Below are 19,050 nucleotides of genomic sequence, written 5' to 3'. Positions count from 1 at the left end.
AAAGGGCTGGTGGAGTGGCTAAAGGTGTAGGCTCCAAGCTCAAGCCCCAGTACCACAAAAATAAATAAAATAAATAATTTCTTGAAGTGCACTTGCTGGGTTCTCTGCATTTTTTTTTCTTTTTTCTTTTGGGCCTGTGGTGAGGCCAAACATCATGGTTGTGGAAGCGTGTGGGAGAGGATGCTCACTTGATGGCTGACAGAAAGTAGAGAGAGTAACATACAGGAAGGAGCAGAGGTGTGCCCCCAGTGATCTACTTCCTCCATCTAGGCCACACCTCCCAATGTTTTCATCACCTCCGCATAGTGACATGACCTCCCCATAGTGTTTTCATCACCTCCCAATGTTTTCATCACCTCCCCATAGTGACATGACCTCCCCATAGTGTTTTCATCACCTCCCAATGTTTTCATCACCTCCGCATAGTGACATGACCTCCCCATAGTGTTTCATCACCTCCCAATGTTTTCATCACCTCCCCATAGTGACATGGCCTCCCCATAGTGTTTTCATCACCTCCCCATAGTGACATGGCCTCCCCATAGTGTTTCATCACCTCCCAATGTTTTCATCACCTCCCCATAGTGACATGGCCTCCCCATAGTGTTTTCATCACCTCCCCATAGTGACATGGCCTCCCCATAGTGTTTCATCACCTCCCAATGTTTTCATCACCTCCCCATAGTGACATGGCCTCCCCATAGTGTTTTCATCACCTCCGCATAGTGACATGGCCTCCCCATAGTGTTTTCATCACCTCCCCATAGTGACATGGCCTCCCCATAGTGTTTTCATCACCTCCCCATAGCAACATGAGATCATGAATCCATTCTTGAGGTCAGAGCTCTCACGATCCAGTCACTTCCATAGGCCCATCAGCCAGCAACTGAACCATGAGCAGCCCCGTACTCGAGCCTGTTGAGGGACATGTCATAACTGAGTCATAACAGGTTCTCAGTCCCCCAGTGCTGGGAGTACAGCCATGTGCCCACCACGGCCTACTCACGCTTATCCTAGTATTATTTATTGACAAAGTCCAAAGTATTCTATGTTAGTAGTCAAATGATTTGAATTAGTGGACAGAAGTCATAAAGGATCTCTCATAACCTATGACTAAGCTTTTTTGGGGGTTTGAACTCAGGGCCTCATGTTTGCTAGGCAGGCACTCTACCACTTGAGCCAGCTCTGTTTTCCTGTTTTGTGTTGGGTATTTTCAAGACAGGGTATTATAAACTATTTGCCCCTGCTGGCTTTGAGAGGAGATCCTCCTGATCTCTGCCTCCTAAGTAGCTAGGATGACAGGCGTGAACCATCGGTGCTGACTGTTCTATGCACTTTATTCAGGTTTTATAGCTGCATTCAGTTTCAGTAAAAAAGACAGGAAGAGAGGTGCTTACTCCATTTAATATTAACTGTAACTCCCAAAATTGTTTTCAGTTAGTCCTTTAGTTTAACTCCCTTTCTCCTTTACCATATGTGATATTATATAATACTAACACTTCATTTCTTTGAGATTTCATAGATAAAAAAACTTTAAGAGCTCATACAATTAAGAATTTTGAAATCGTATTTTCCCTTTAGCCTTATTTTTCATTTAAAAACATTTATTTTGCCCAGTGCCAGTGGCTCACACCTGTAATCCTTACCTGCTCAGGAGACAGAGATCAGGAGGATCATCACAGTTTGAAGCCAGCCCCTCACGAGATCCTATCGAAGATATCCAACACAAGAAAGTGCTGGTAGAGTGGTTCAAGTGCCACTTGTGCCCAGCTGGAAATAATTTTTTTTTCAACAATACAAACAATACAGCTTTATAATGTGAAATTCAACTAAGGGCGTGATGAAAGCAGTAGCTTTCACCCATCACATACTGAGATCATTTGAAGGAGATGTAAGACAAAAAACAAAAAAGTCCAACACCTGGTTCCCTCAGTAATTCTAACTGATTTGGTCTGGGTGGGGCCAAGCTCCTCACAGGAGGCTCTCAGCCTTTGTTGAAAGAATGGCTGAGTTCCTGTCATTCATAGAATTCTAATGTGTAGCAAGGATGAGACTTGTTAGTAAAGCAAAATTTTCCAAATCATATTGCAGAACATGTTATTTTATGTCTTCAAAAATAAAAGGGCTCCATAACCACAGAAGCAGGTTTCTTTCCCGTAGGACTTCTCAGGGCCCTTAGTACGATCTGGACACTAGTGCACCATGAGGGGCCCAGGGGCGCTAATTTTGCATCTGGGGGTCTTGGCTGCTCGCCTCTCGGGTTCGTTGACTGCGGCGTCCTGCCCTGTACACTCGCTGGAGATAATTTTAACAAGGACGAATCTAAAGCTTGGAAGATGAATGGGATCATAAATAGCTGTACATAAGAAACAGACGCATGGAAAGTGCTACTTAGAAGCAGAGAAGGGCTGGGTCCAGTGGCTCACATCTGTAATCCGAGATACCCAGGAGGCACAGACTAGGAGGATAGCGATAGGAAGCCGGCCAGGGCAAGTACTTCGCAGGACCTTCTCTTGAAAAAACCCTTCATAAAAAAGGGCTGGTGGAGTGGTTCGAGGTGTAGGTCCTGAGGTCAAAGCCCCAGTACAGGAAACAGACAAAAACCAGAAGAAGTAATGTTCAAGTAGGGGAAAAAAACCAAGAAGACCCAAGAGGTCAGGTGTGGCGGCACATAGGCCCACCTTGCCATCCTTGCTACTTCGGAGGTGTAAATAGGAGGATCTCCATCCAGGCTGACAGTGGCAAAAGTGTGAGACCCTGTTTGGAAAATAAAGCATAGGGGCTGTGAACACAGCTCAAGCGGTAGAACACCTGCCACTAGCAAGCACAAGGCCCTGCGTTCAAACCCTGGTGCTACCAAAAAATAAAGCAAAACCAAAGTGAGTGATTCCAGGAAATTCATCACCAACACAAGGCAAGAAGGTACAGTAAAACTAACCACCCATTTTCGCCAAACCTTTATGCCTGTATCTTAGCTGCCATGAAGATAATTCTTTTTACCAACTTTAAAGCCATTTGAGTTCTTTTCTTAGTGTTCTGCACTAGGTACATGGACAAATATAATTTTTTACTATACTTGGAAAAAATCATCTTACATAGCAAGCCAAGGCCTGAACCTTTAAATAAAAGGTGGCTATAATTTTGAACAGGGTAGGAACTTTCTAGCAGCACTCCCAGACCATACAAGAGGCAGGCCTTTTGTTGTCTACGTTATAGAGCACAATGAGATTATATGAAATAGTTTTTAACAGCTTCTAGCAAAGTTTGAGGTAAATTACAATAATCTGGATTTTTTCTCAAAAGGAACCTTATACCGAGATATCCCTTACTTTTAAGAGTCACTTTTATCCAAGCCCTAGCTGTTTTTTATACTTTTGCTCTTTTATCTGTTTTAAGAGCAATTAGCCATTTCTTGAAATCAATTTCTTTTTCATAGAGGTGGTTAATTCTGCTTTTTTAGGAAGTTCTTCACACATGTCAACTACAAAACTGAACAGGCACTTCTATACAGTATGATTATGAACCAGTTGCAGAACCACCTACAAAAATGTAACTTGAGTAACAAATAAGATTGTGATAGTGTATACATGGAACTAGATAAAGGCATTTGTGCTGGCGGAGTGGCTCAAGTGGGAGAGTGCCTGCCTAGCAAATATGAGGCCCTTATTTCAAACCCCAGCACAGGCAAAAAATAAGTAAAATAAAAAATAAAGTTCTCTGCAGCCTCTAGAAAAAAAATCTAATGAAATGATCCTAATTTGAATGATCCCTATGCATATTAGTTTGAAACAATCTCCAAGCCTCTAAGATACATTAAATGAAAAATAGCAAGGTGCAGAAAAATGGATATAGTATGCTGCTATTTGTGTACAAAACATAGGTTGCATACATTTATGCTACCAAGTGATCTTTTGTGGAAGGATACATAAAAAGCCAACACTGGCTGCCTCTGAAAGGGGAGTGACGTAACTGGAAGGCAAGGTAAGGCACAAGAGTGTGAGCCATTCCTTCAAATAAGGAGCAAGTCAGCTTAAAATGTAGATTCTCAGGCTTATGCTGGCCTTCCTCAGTTAAGAATTAAAAAAAATTTTTTTTGACTGCACTGGCGTTTGAACTCAGGACCTTGCACTTGCTAGGCAGACGCTCTACCACTTGAGCCACTCCGCCAGCAAATGAACTTTGTATTTATTTTTTTTCTGTGGCACTAGGATTTGAACTCAGGAATTTATGCCTGCTAGGCAGATGCTCTACTGCTTGAGCGGCTCCACCAGATTTTTTTTCTTTTGAGACAGGGTCTTGCTATATATAGGTCAGGCTGGCCTGGAATTCAAGATCGTTCTTCATACTAGGATTATAGGCACCCATGTCTAGCTTTAGAAATCTTAATTTTTAGATGTTAACTAGATGACTGATGAACAAAAGTTGAAACCCTTACTTTGAACATCATCATCTTTGTATGACACCGCATTTGCCCTATATTGGGAAAGAATTTAAAATTAGATAGCCTTGCCTAATTGGTATAAAAATGGTGAGTCCATTACAGGAACTGTTTATAACTTAAATTCATAACACCTACTGACAATATAACCATGCAAAACAAAATATTTTTGTTCAATAAGTAGGAAAAGATGATTTACAATACTTTTGACTTAAAAAATCAAAAATTGTTTGCTGTTTTTCATTTTTAATTCTGATTTGTTCAAAGAAATAGAAATGTAATTGTGGTTAAGATAAAGAAAAATACCTAACTTGGAATGAGTCATGCAACTGAAGGAGGGTAAGAATGTTTATCATTAAATTACTATAACATAAGCATGCACTAGAAACACAGAGAGCAAGTCTGAGATGCAAAGAATAACTGGTAAGAAAATGAGTTGCCAAATCAACTAGTTCAAGTAGGGTGATAACAAATACTTCTTTTGACTAGAGAGTAAATTATTCTTTCATACCAGATGGTTAATGTGGACCTAGCCACAGCTACAGCAACAAGTAAGCCATAAAAAATACAGAAATAATTATTATTCAATTTCTATTTTTTTCCCTTTTTCTTTTATTATTCATATGTGCATACAAGGCTTGGTTCATTTCTTCCCCCTGCCCCCACCCCCTCCCTTACCACCCACTCCACCCCCTCCGTCCCCCCCCTCGATACCCAGCAGAAACTATTTTGCCCTTATTTCTAATTTTGTTGTAGAGAGAGTATAAGCAATAATAGGAAGGAACAAGGGTTTTTGCTGGTTGAGATAAGGATATCTATACAGGGAGTTGATTCACATTAATTTCCTATGCGTGGGTGTTACCTTCTAGGTTAATTCTTTTTGATCTAACCTTTTCTCTAGTTCCTGGTCCCCTTTTTCTATTGGCCTCAGTTGCTTTTAAGGTATCTGCTTTAGTTTCCCTGCGTTAAGGGCAACAAATGCTAGCTAATTTTTTAGATGTCTTACCTATCCTCACCCCTCCCTGTGTGCTCTCGCTTTTATCATGTGCTCAAAGTCCAATCCCCTTGTTGTGTTTGCCCTTGATCTAATGTCCACATATGAGGGAGAACATATGATTTTTGGTCTTTTGGGCCAGGCTAACCTCACTCAGAATGATGTTCTCCAATTCCATCCATTTACCAGCGAATGAGAACATTTCGTTCTTCTTCACGGCTGCATAAAATTCCATTGTGTATAGATACCACATTTTCTTAATCCATTCGTCAGTGGTGGGGCATCTTGGCTGTTTCCATAACTTGGCTATTGTGAATTATTATTATTCAATTTCTAGATGAATACATCCAAACCAAAGGCAACTTTTGAAACATGCGTTGAAAACATTTTTAGAACAGAATTGTGAAGGAGGCAAGCTGACCACACAAACTTTGAAACTTGGGTCTCAATTATCACTTAAATATAGACATAAACAAAGATGTATCCTCTTTAGCCACTCTGGACCTCAGTTTCCTCACCTAGAAAATAAGCAATACGGCACCTTTGCTTATTATTATGGATATTTTCATTTTGTGGCGCTGGGGATTAAAGCCAGGACCTTCTTGCTACTAAGCAAGTGCTCTACTACTGAGCTATGACCCTAGCTTTGTTATGAGTAATTTTTTTTTCCAATTCACAAGCGTATCTTTTAAAAATTTTTTAAAATTTCTTTTATTCATATATGCATACAATGTTTGGGTCATTTCTCCACCTTCCCCTCCATCCCGTCCCTTACCTCACCCTTCCTCTCCCCCCACCACCCCCTTGCTACCAGGCAGAAACTATTTTGCCCTTATTTCTAATTTTGTTGTAGAGAGAGTATAAGCAATAATAGGAAGGAACAAGGGTTTTTGCTGGTTGAGATAAGGATAGCTATACAGGGCATTGACTCACATTGATTTCCTGTGCGTGGGTGTTACCTTCTAGGTTAATTCTTTTTGATCTAACCTTTTCTCTAGATCCTGGTCCCTTCTCCTATTGGCCTCTGTCGCTTTAAAGTTTCTGCATTAGTTCCTTTGCATTGAGGACATAAAATGCTCTTTTTTTGGGGGGGGTTTCTTTCCTATCCTCATACCCCCCTTGTGTGTTCTCACCCCATAATGTGATCAAAGTCCAATCCCCTTGTGTTTGCCCTTGATCTAATGTCCACATATGAGGGAGAACATATGATTTTTGGTCTTTTGGGTCAGGCTAACCTCACTCAGAATGATGTTCTCCAGTTCCATCCATTTACTTGCGAATGATAACATTTCATTCTTTTTCATGGCTGAGTAGTATTCCATTGTGTATAGATACCACATTTTCTTAATCCATTCATCAGTGGTGCGGCATTTTGGCTGTTTCCATAACTTGGCTATTGTGAACAGTGCTGCAATAAACATGGGTGTGCAAGTGCCTTTGGAGTAACCTGTGTCACAGTCTTTTGGGTATATCCCCAAGAGTGATATTGCTGGATCATATGGCAGATCTATGTTTAGATTTTTAAGAAGCACCGAAATTTTTTTTCCAGAGTGGTTGTACTAGTCTACATTTCCACCAACAGTGTAAGAGGGTTCCTTTTTCCCCGCATCCTCGCCAACACCTGTTGTTGGTGGCGTTGCTGATGATGGCTATTCTAACAGGGGTGAGGTGGAATCTTAGTGTGGTTTTAATTTGCATTTCCTTTATTGCTAGAGATGGTGAGCATTTTTTCATGTGTTTTCTGGCCATTTGAATTTCTTCTTTTGAGAAAGTTCTGTTTAGTTCACTTGCCCATTTCTTTATTGGTTCATTAGTTTTGGGAGAATTTAGTTTTTTAAGTTCCCTATATATTCTGGTTATCAGTCCTTTGTCTGATGTATAGTTGGCAAATATTTTCTCCCACTCTGTGGGTGTTCTCTTCAGTTTAGAGACCATTTCTTTTGATGAACAGAAGCTTTTTAGTTTTACGAGGTCCCATTTATCTATGCTATCTCTTAGTTGCTGTGCTGCTGGGGTTCCATTGAGAAAGTTCTTACCTATACCTACTAACTCCAGAGTATTTCCTACTCTTTCCTGTATCAACTTTAGAGTTTGGGGTCTGATATTAAGGTCCTTGATCCATTTTGAGTTAATATTGGTATAGGGTGATAAACATGGATCTAGTTTCAGTTTTTTGCAGACTGACGAGCATATCTTTACTTATCTTTATAGTTCCATACCTTTGTAAAAGAACTGCCTAATTTAACCAAGGGCATGGTAGGAAATTCCCGCTTTTCACTCATGGTCAAAGATCCTGCATTAAGGCTACATAGGTTTGACATCACCAGCAAGAGGTCTGATGTGGTCTTGACAGGCAGAAAATGACTCCTGGGAACAACGATACCTAAAGAATTCTCCAAACTTTTAATTGCAGCTCCAACTGCAGTTTCTAACTGAATAACATTCAGGCCTCCATCCAAAGTCTTTGGATTCACAATGATTTCCATGTCAATGGCATTCTGTTCCTGCAGTCTTTTAACTGCTGCAAGAGAAATCCATAGGTTAAGTATTTTAAATTTTGATACAGACTTGAACTCATCGTGTGCTTTTGGCACGTGATGTCCACCAGTCAGTTCGCCTTCATACCGAGTGTCCCACCCTTCACATCTGCACGTGTTTTGTTTGTGACTTCTATGACAAATTCACAGCGTTTCCCATTGGGTGGGTTCATTAGATGACTAAGAATATAAAGATCCACTATGGCACCCAGATTATCTATGTTAGATACAAAAATATACTCTTTTCCTTCTCCTAGAAAGGTATGGAGCAAACCAGAGCTGTAGAAAGTGGCATAGGTGTCACGATGACCTGGAGGGTACCAAGCTTCTGTATTTTCCCCTGAGAAAGACACATCCTTTGCTACAGGAAGTAAGGATTCTTTATTAATCCTTGGGTACCTGCTTTGATTGAAAGTGTAGATTTTCACACAATGATCATTAAATTTCTGCATCTTTTGTGTATATTCATCCGTGTTGAGTTCGTTAAAACAAGAGGAACATCTGTATTGTAGGTTTTGTTCAAATGTTCATTTTGCTAACAGTCAGATCCAAAACGGTATTCTCACTCCTCACACCAATCAGACCTCTGGGGCCTTTGTAGCCCATGCTGGCTCCCAAACCACCACTGAGTTTCACCACCACCAGCCTCTGGCCTTTTTTTCATAGGGTTGAATCAAATCATCTGGAGGCCTCTGTATTTTCCCCCAATCCACAGATGGTCCCTTTTCTTGCAAAAATCTATGAAATAGCTTCTGAAATCCATCAAGATCTTTTTTAGTGTGCTCAAACTCATGTGAGGGTGTTGTGGTATTTTTTCTAATTACTTCTTCACAGATAATTCCAGCTCTTGCCAAATGACTTCTTGGAACTGAGAAGCACCATCTTGAGACATTGCTTTGCTAAGATCTTCCTCTCTTCCCTTAGCAGCTGGGAAATTGGGGGCGTTTATGGTGCGCCGGGAAGAAGGCTCGCAGGCTGAGAAAATGTCACCTCTCCCCCTCTCTTCCCTCACACATGCACACCTTGGGCCCTCCGCCAGCAGCTGCAGCCCAGCTTCTGAACCCCTCTGCCCACCAGTGTGCTGGCTCCTGACATCCCAATCCCCACTTTCTCCCAAACGCTTCCCCTCCCCCTCCTGTTATGAGTATTATGAGTGATTTTAAGTGGGAAGATATGTGAAAAGACCTAGCATGGTGTCTGTTATCCAGCATATGATTAAAAGTTAATTCCCATCCTTTTTAAAAATAACTGTGAGAAGAAAACAGAACAGAAATAATTCTAAAATTTTACTGGGTGACTAAATACTCAAAGAATTATTTATTTATTCACTTATTTATTGGTGGCACTTGGGGTTTGAACTAAGGGTCTTGCACATGCTAGGCAGAAGTGCTACAACTTGAGCCACTCTGCTAGCCGTTTTGTGTTGGGTATTTTCCAGACAGGGCCATGTGAACTATTATGCCCAGGGCTGGCTTTAAATCATGATCCTCCTGATCTCTGCCTCCTGAGTTGCTAGGATTACAGGCATGTACCACAGGTGCCTGGTGTGAATAATTTTAGGTTAAAAGGATAAAAATGTAAAAAGGCTTGCCAAAGATATACAGATAGTATGGGGCAGATTTGGGAGAAAAATCTGATAGACTTCTATTACCCCAGTGTACTCTTAAGAGTCTTGGGGAAAGATTCTGATTCTAGAAAAAAACTGAACCAACATGGTGAATTACAAAATTTTCTGGAATTATGTGCTTAGGCAACAAACATTTGTCAAGAGTAACAATATGTAGTACCCAATAAATTCAAATATGGTTTTACTGAAGTTTAAGTCATTTCAAAGCAAGTGTATTTATAGTAACAATTGTAACATACATAAGTCATTGTATGAATTTAACTTTTTATTTATGTATTTCATTGTAGTGCTGTGACAACAAAATGACATTTGTATACCAGAGCATACGTACATCAACAGTAAGGTGTAACTTTTCATTACACCACTGCTATAATATTAAGTTTCTTGTAGGAGACATAAGCATGTAAGATGGCCACACCAAATAAATTTCTGTTTTTTCCTTAGATATTCTTAATTTTTTTTTATCAGTAATACTTTATCAGCCTGTTAACAGACCTATAAATTATCTGGGTGATGGGTATGTGTGTGGGGGAATCATTCAACTGTGTTATACTGTAATAGTTGCTAAATTAATCTCACACACGCCAATAAGGAACTGTCACCATAATTAAGGGCTAGTTATTGTTGTTAGTTACACAATGATAAAGTTCTTTTGAAAATAATAGCCCACTTATATGTGAAAAACGCCCTTTCCACTTATACAGAAGAAAAAAAATATTCAGAAAGTTATTTTTGGCCTTGCTATGTCAAAAAGTCAACTGTACAAAGATCTACGTGTTAAACCTAAAATTATAATTTTAAAAGTCTATTAAAAACAAAAATGTCATGCATTTTTATTATCAATTATGTGGAGGCTTTAAAACTGTTGCAAGACCATATAGTATATATTAGCTTTTATACTGCTAATGCACAACTAACAGCAAACTTGATTAGATTAACAGAAATCTGTCTTAATTACACCTTTATATATCACACTAGAGAGACAAATGCCACAAGATCTGCAGAAACATTCAGTTCTGAGCACTCAAATGGCAGGATAACTTTTTGTTTTGTAATCCTTCACATACAGAGTAACAAAAGGAAAAAATTCTGCAGTTTCACGTTACAAAAAAACGTACTGCTGTAAAATATTAAGGGGTAAAGGGTATCATCTAGAACACAAAGGAACTTACAGCTAGTGTCAAAAAGCAAACAAAACCTCTAAATAAAAGTATCAAAATACACAGAGTAACTGAAGCACAAATCCTGCATTAAATACAGTAAAGATTTAATATGACAATACACTAGTTAATAAAAGACACAAAAATATAGGAAACTAGGGCAACCAGTAAGTTAAATCAAAATAAAGGGAAAAAAATTGGAACCACTGTTTATCCCCTAGTTGGAGCACAATTTTTTTTGGGGGGGTGTCTTTCCATTCATATAATACCTAACACTGTACATTAAGTTTATAATGTCATAGAAAAACTTGGTTCTTCCATGAAATTCTTTAAATTCTTGATGAGTTTTTCAAAGTAGACATTATTCTGAATGGAAAACAACCAACAAACCGGCACCTAACACTGAAGATTTACACAAACTTTTTAAAAGTTATCATAATCTTTTTTGTCTTTTTTCCCCTCAGCTTCAAATCCATCCACTCCGTCACTGTCCCTTCTTCGTTTCCTGTTGCTGTGGATGTTAAAGCGCTGGCTCATCTGGGGCAATGGATCCATGCCCAGAACTTTGTGTATCTGGCGGAATGCAAGGAGTCTCAATGCAAACTGCAAGAAACACAATCAAAATAGAGAGTTAATTTAAAAACTGAAGGATTAATTCTTTTTTTTTTTTTGAGGTACTGGGGCTTGAACTCAGGGCCTACGCCTTAAGCCACTCCACCAGTCTTTTTTTGTGATGTTTTTTTTTTTGAGATAGGGTCTCATGAACCATTTGCCCAGGATCCTCCTGAGTAGCTAGGATTATGGGCACACACACCACTGACACCCGGCACAAGATTAATTCTTATTAAGCACATTTAATGAAAGAAACACCTTTAACAAATTAGTTTTGCAACTAATTAATCAGAACTGAAATCTTTATGTTCTCATAATACAGGCCTTTCTGTGTGTCATGCTAAATTGTTTTTGAAAGTGTTAAAAGACTAAATTTTAAAATAAATTTAGTATTATATTCATTGAAAAAAGTCACACACAAACACTACCCTGAAACTATAGGAAAAGAAAGTGTCTGTCTTTGAAATAGCCCATCCGCACATACTTTTCCTCAGGTACCCACATGCACAGACTTCAGGCATACGCTGCAGAAACATACTCCCTTGGCTCTAAAAAAGGATCACGTGTCTTCACTTTTCCCTCCCATTCAACCATCCATTCATGCTTGGCTCATTTAACAGATACCTCAGGAAGCACTTTGCTAGAGTACAAATGCTAAGCAACATTTCTGCTTTCAGGCAGCTTGCCAGTTGGTGAAGATGACACATGAAAAGCTAAAATGCCACTTACGATAAGTGACATTAAGGAAACAAGCAGGATGTGGAATAATGAAATAAAATAGGAGCTACCTGCTTTCATAGTGATTGGTGATGACATCTCTATGCATTTGGTAGCCTAGGAACTGCAATTATACTCATGTGATGTACTAAACTTATTTAATTTTCTTTTTTTTTCTTTATTCATATGTGCATACATTGTTTGGGCTAGTCTATTGGTGAACATTAGGCTTCTTACTGTGCTATAGTGCATGCCTGTATGAAGATATTTCTGTACACTTACGTGACAAGTTCTGCAGAATGAACTTTTAGCAGTGGAACTGCTGAACATGTAAAACTGGTAGATACTGACAATTTTTTTACGATTTACTGTTTTTAAAAATTGAGCTACATTTTGCATCTATTAAGACTCCCATTCCCCCTCCTCTTTTGGGCAAGTGCTGGGAACCAAACCCCAGGGCATCAAGCATGCTAGATAACACTCTATCACTGAGCTATACCCCAGGCCCAAGATTCAAGATCCCCCACCCTACCCTTCTGAGGCACAGTCTCGATATACATGGTCTTTGAAATCAGAGTGGTGTTAAATTCATGATTCTCCTACCTCAACCTTCTAAGTGCTGGGAATACAGGCGTGTACCACCATTCTGGGATCTCAAGTCTTTTAAAGAGTACAATTCAGTGGTTTTTAGTATACTTACAAAGCTGTTAAATTAATTCCATGACATTTTCATTACTACAAAAAGAAACGTCAGCTGGGTGGGGTGGTGCCAGATGCTTGGAAGATGGAGGCAGGAGGACTGCATGTATGACACCAGCCTGGGCAAAGTTAGTGCGACCCTATCTCAAAAAAACAAACAGAACAAAACAAAAAACCCCAGGGCTGGGGTCATGGCCCAAGTGGTAGTGCTCTCACTGAGGCCCTTGTTTTAATCCCCAGTACGGCAAAAATGGAAAAAAGAAATGCCATTTTCAACCAGGTGGTGGGGGTTCATGCCTAAGCAGGAGGCTGAGATTGGGAGTATCAAGATTCCAGGTTAGCCCAGGCAAAAACTCTTCATAGGATCCCCAGCTCAACAAAAAAAAACCTGGGTGTGATGGCACACACCTGATACCTCCAAGCTGGCCTGGGTAAAAGGCCAGAACCTATCTCTAAAATAACCAGAGCAAGAAGGGCAGGAGGTATTACTCAAACTATAGAGTGCCTGCCTAATAAGCACAGCCCTGAGTTCAAACCCCATACACACACACAAAAACACAAACAAAACCCCCAAAACCCAAGCCAAAGCATACATACACACAAACAAGGGAATCATACGTATGTGGCTTTTGGTGTCTCACTTCATTCACTAGTGTAAGACTTTCAAGGTTCATACATATTATAGTTATGTTATCAGTACTTCAATACTTTTAATGATTGAGTAATATTCTACTGTCTATATTATATACTACTAAAATACTATGTTTATCCATCTATTCATCACTTGATGTACATTTAGGTTGTTTCTGTTTGGTTACTATGCTTATTGCTGCTGTGAACATTTGTGGACAAGTTTTTCTATGCACGTATTTTTTTTGTTCACTTGAGTTTATAATTAGGAATCAAAAGAACTGACAAGGCATATGGCTATGTTAATTATTTGAGGAACTGCTACACTATTTTTTAAAGTGGCTGCTTTTATGGCAGCACTGGGGTTTGAACTCAGGGCTTCTTGCTTTCTAGGCAGGTACTATATAGCTGTAGTCATGCCTCTAAGCCCTTTCTGTTCTGGTTATTTTGGAGCTGGGTCTAGATTTTGCCTAGGGCAGCCTGGACCATGATCTTCCTATTTTATGCTTCCTGCCATTACTGGGATGACAGGCCTGAACCACCACACTCATCCTTTCCCACTGAGATGGGGTTTTGTTTTTTTGCTGGGGCTGATCCTCTTGATCTCATTGCATAGCTTAGTATGACAGGCTCACGCTACTGTGCCCAGCTATTGGTTGAGATGGGATGTTGATAACTTTTTCTTTGTACTGGCCTTGAACCATGGTCTCAGCCTCCCAAGTAGCTAGGATTACAGGCCTGAGACACCAGTGCCAGTTAAACTATTTTAAATCTGTTTATTTTCTTCAACTGAGATACAGAAATTAGTGTTCACTATGATCCATGTGAGAATTTACTAGCCTAAAACTTTGTTCCCAGATTAGATAATTCCAGTTCCTTAGAACTTTGCCTCACATATCTATTTTTCAAATCCTGAAAGTTCCAAAATCATGTGTGGTCAGGACTTGGTATAAAAAATTCATCTCAGTCTATAATTATTAGGGATTTTTGCCAGTATAGGATGCTTCTTCATCTCATTTATGCTATAAGCATGCTAACTTCATGAGGTAAGAACTAGGAATACTTATAATAAATTATTCTTTTTTTGTGTGTCTTTTCTTTTCTTGGTGAACTCAGGGTGGTTGTACAATAGCTAGGCAGGTGCTCTACCACTTGAGTCACAACTCCACCTCATAATTTATTAATTTTTCACCAACATATCCTTATAATAGATCCTTGTCAAAGATAATAAAATGTTTTTCTCTGCATTAACAGAAAACAAAGACATCTAGTATATAATAATGAATGTTAGTATATTTATACCACAGGGTTATTTCTCCTCACTATTACTCTCAAGGGAAGATTATTCCAAGAAAAACCAAGACAACATTTGAGGCACAAGTGAATACAATATAAATCTCCTTTCTACTTGTGGTTTGTATGTATTTCTAATGTTTGATATAAGAGAATTTTGATACATAATTGACCATTATTTAGCAGCCAACAAAATTCAAGGATTGACATAAATTATTGCCATACAAAGACATCTTGGGATTTTTAACACTACTGAGGAGGAGTTAAGGTTTACTTTAGATTTTATTTTATTTTTGCAGTGCTGGAGATGAACCCAGGACCTTGTGCATCCTAGTCAAGTGTTCTACTTCTAAGCTACACTCTTAGTCCATTAGAGTTCAATTTGTAATCCATTTCCTCTGAGGGACGTGTGGGGGGGGGGGAAGGGGGAAGGGAGATTGGCCCTATAAATGTTAATTTTTAAAGTTGTGTGTTGGCTTATGTATACCTATAGGAAGGAATTTGAAGAAATGACAAAGGCTCCATTTGGCAGAAGCAACTTTTGAAAAAAGGATCACTGGAGGCTGAGGAGAATGATGTATTCCAGGTCATTCTGGGCAACACAACCAAACCCAGCCTCAAAAGGAAACAGACAAAAGCAGATTACTGGAGAAATGATAAATATAGGAATACAAGAAGGTAAAGTCCCAGACAGAGACAAAGGAAGAAAAACACAAGCACAGGCATTATAGGCTGCCCAGAAACAGACACTGGTACACTATAGAGCTTATTCAGGGTCCATCAGTTTTATACGCAGTTATGGGAGAGTACATGTACAACCAGAGGAGATTTTTACCACATGAACCTTTGCATTGTGTAACCACTCCCACAATACTCCCTTTAAAGCCACACCATTCCCTTTCTCGATCCCTAACTTTTAGGAATCACTAATCTGTCCTTCATCTTTGTAACTATAATTCCATGAATGTTATGTAAACAAATTTATCAAGTCTGTAACTCCTCACTTTTAGTGAAGCATTGTAAACTACATCCTAAAACTAGACCATTTTCTTCAAGATAACTTTAAAAAACTTTTTTTAAATTATGAAGTTTTCAAATACCTAATTTCAAACTTTCTTTGCCTTAAATTTATAACTAGTTTCTGCTTTTCTAGAAAATTAAGCCAAAAAAAACCCAAAACCAAAACTACCTAATATATAATAACTGGTCAGCTTGTAAGTCTATAAGATAACTGTGATGTTATAATACTGCAGTCTTTTCACCTCCATACCCTTTCTGGTGTTAGTAACTTCATTCTGACATTTTTCAAATCCCAAATTATTCTTGCCAATAGAGGCAACAAACCAAGACGTTAAGTCTAAAACTCTTATCACCTTAGAGTGGATTATTATCGCTCACAGCTAGTAGGTCTTTTCTTCTCTACTCACAACATTTCTGGAATCATAAAAGACAGCTATAATAACTACAGTCATTTTAAGAATTTATTCATCAGGTTCTCATTTTTCTTCACCATCATTATTGTTCCAATAGGATAACTGATCATGATGATACTATTCCTAACATGCTAGACAGGCACTGTACCACTTGAGCCACCCTTCAAGCTCAAGGTAAACCTTTTAATATCCTCTCTAAAGGCTTTCTTTCTAAAGAAGAAGAATGATTATATAATCTTTGTTTAAAAATATTTTAAAAAAAGAAATAGAAACAACATCTGCTCCCCTCTCCCACAAAAAACTCCTTAAAATCAGTTATCTAACAAAGTTTTGGGATTAGAGAATTCTATTACCTGTGCACTGGATGTAATGTCTTCACGTTGTTGGTCAGTCATTGTTGCCAAGGTATCAAAGGGATCTTTTTCACAAGGATCCAGAAGTCCAGGGCTACCTACAATAATCACCACAGGGAGATAAGAGCAGCATTATCCATTTGTAAAAGCAGAGTCCTTACAAATCAAACAAATGTAATTTTATTAAAAACAAAATAAAACTTACCTTTAAGAATAATCCCTGAAGAAATGCATTCAAATACTCTTCTCAAGGCATCCCCAGGACTCTGAGGACTAGAAGCACTACTAATGGCTTTTTCTACTAGCAGCTCCATAGCCTAAGAATAAAAACCAAAAAATGTGTGTGATAGCTTAAAGACCAAGTATTAGAGTAAAAAATTAGATTGAGCAAGTCAGTATCAAGAAACAAAAACAAAGGGTTGGTGATGCATATGTATAAAACCAGCTACTTGGAGGCTGAAGCAGGAAGACTGCTTGAGTCTAGGAGTTCAAGGTGTAACATAGCAAGATTCTGCCCAAAAAAACCCAAACCACCCAACCAACCAATCAAACAAAAACAGAAAACAAGAAGAAAAGAAAAAATTAAGGCAATAAACTGCTTGTGGTAGTGCATGTCTTTAATCCTAGCACTTCGGAGGCCGAAGCAGAAGGACTGCAAGTTCAAAGCCACTCTGGGCTACATAGTGAGACTATGTCTCAAAAAACCAAAGAAAGAAAAATTAAGGCAATATAAAATTTACATTCTGAAAAGATTTTAAAAATTTGTTTCATGAAGAAAAATAAAATACATTTAAAAAAAATTACTACCATACCATAAAAAATGATAGCTTTTGTTCTTTAGATATTTAGTCTCACATACATTTGTTCTCTGATATCTACATATTGATATGCCAGGGAGTTCTTATTCTTCTCTTATTAGAAAAATTTGTTCTTATTTAAAACATTAAAAGGTTTTGTAAGTTATATAAGATTCACTCTTTTAAAGTACACAATTTAGTTTACTTAAAAAGTTAATCCACTATCTAATTCATCATTTTCATCACCCCAAAAAGAAACCATATACTCATCAGCAGTTATATTTCTTCCTTCCCCCTTCTCTCCAACCTTGGCAACTGCCAAACTGCTTTAAACTTCTACAGATTTGAGGGTTGGTGGAGTGGCTCAAGTGATAAAAGCACCTACTTAGTAAAGTACAGCAAATGTAACACCCTGAGTTCAAGCCCCAGTACTGCCCAAAAAAATTTAACATTAAAAACCTTCTATAGATTTGCCTACTCTGGACATTTCATACAAATGGAACCATATAAAGACTGGCTTCCTTCACTTAGAATAATCCTTAGGGTTCATCCATGTTGTAGCTTTTATTTAAATTTTAAGTAAGATCATCAAAAGCAATTCAAAGAAACTACGAAATTCGGGCAGTGAAATCCTTAAGATGGTTCAGAAGTGGAAAAATTCTTGTTTAGTTATACATCTATAACGTTCACAGACTTCATCAGAGGTAAAAAAAAAAAAACAAAACAACTATGTTCACCTATTTACTCCAAGGCCAATACTCAGCAACTCTAAAGACTAATTCTAAAAAGTTTAGGCACATGGAGATTGTAGTCCCAAACAAATTAGGAATACTTTTTTTTCTTAATTGGCAGTACTGAATTCAGGGTCTCATGATGGTAAGAATAGGTGCTCTGCCACCCCTTTTTGTGTTGTGTATTTTTCAGACAGAATCTCACTTTTTTTTTTTTTTTTGGGCTCAGGCTGGCCCTGAACCAAGATTCTCCTGATCTCTGCCTCCTAAATAGCTAGGATTACAGGTGTGAGCCACTGGCACCTGGCTAGGAATACATTTTAAGAGATGGAGGGCTGGTGGAGTGAATCAAATGCCTAGCAAGAATGAGGCCCTGAGTTCAAACCCCAGTACACCCCCCATCAAAGGAGAGATGGAATTTATAGAAACACAGCACATTGACAGCTGTGAAAAATGACAACCAGAAGTATGAGAAACAAAAGGGAAAAATTTTTTAATTGTAGAACTCAAGGCTTTGTGCTTGCTAGGCAGATACTCTACCCACTTGAGCTACTACCTCCAGTCATTTTTTCTGTGGTTAATTTTTGAGATCGGGTCTCACTTTCCCTCCACCCCCAAGCTGGCCTTGAATCTCAATTTTCCTGACTTCAGCCTCCCAAGTAGCTAGGATTTCTAGGCATGAGCCATTGGCACTCATCTAAGAAAAATCACACAAACAAAAAAACCAAAACCAAAACAAACTTTGAAAATGAGGATGTTCAGCTGGCATACTGGCTCAAGTGGTAAGAGCACCTGTCTAGAAAGTGTGAGGCCCTAAGTTCAAACCCCAGTGCAAAAAAAAAAAAAAAAAAAGTTCATAATGTAAATCACATTGAAAAAAATTTATGATAGTTCAGTTTATTAAAGGACTCAGAAGATAGTCAGGTGCTCAACTGACTATCATGCCACCAGCCATAAGATATTTTTAAAATTGTCTTTTAAAGGTTTTAGTGTTTTAAGGCATGACCTTTAGTCATCTATAAAGTTCTA

At 38.6% G+C, this 19,050-nt stretch overlaps 1 protein-coding gene and 1 pseudogene across 3 annotated transcripts in view; both read right to left on the bottom strand.

Moving 5' to 3' along the window:
• Nucleotides 1-6,847: 6,847 nt before the first annotated feature.
• LOC141424221 (UTP--glucose-1-phosphate uridylyltransferase pseudogene) lies at nt 6,848-9,034 on the bottom strand (annotated as a pseudogene).
• An 806-nt stretch (nt 9,035-9,840) lies between these two features.
• Zfr (zinc finger RNA binding protein) overlaps nt 9,841-19,050 on the bottom strand; it is a 78,117-nt gene continuing 68,907 nt past the window's right edge. For 2 of the 3 annotated variants that reach the window (XM_074077654.1, XM_020180524.2), the window contains 3 exons: nt 16,699-16,810; nt 16,494-16,591; nt 9,841-11,359 (listed from right to left, as the gene is read on the bottom strand). In XM_074077654.1, coding sequence (XP_073933755.1) covers nt 11,180-11,359; nt 16,494-16,591; nt 16,699-16,810 — 390 coding nt within the window. In that variant the 3' untranslated portion in view covers nt 9,841-11,179. Of the gene's footprint in view, nt 11,360-16,493; nt 16,592-16,698; nt 16,811-19,050 lie in introns of those variants that run through there. The other variant, XR_012449200.1, reaches the window with a different exon arrangement.

Source organism: Castor canadensis, chromosome 6 (assembly GCF_047511655.1).
Source record: "Castor canadensis chromosome 6, mCasCan1.hap1v2, whole genome shotgun sequence".
In the NCBI taxonomy this organism is placed as follows: domain Eukaryota; kingdom Metazoa; phylum Chordata; class Mammalia; order Rodentia; family Castoridae; genus Castor; species Castor canadensis.
This window is presented reverse-complemented; position numbering and strand designations above follow the sequence as displayed.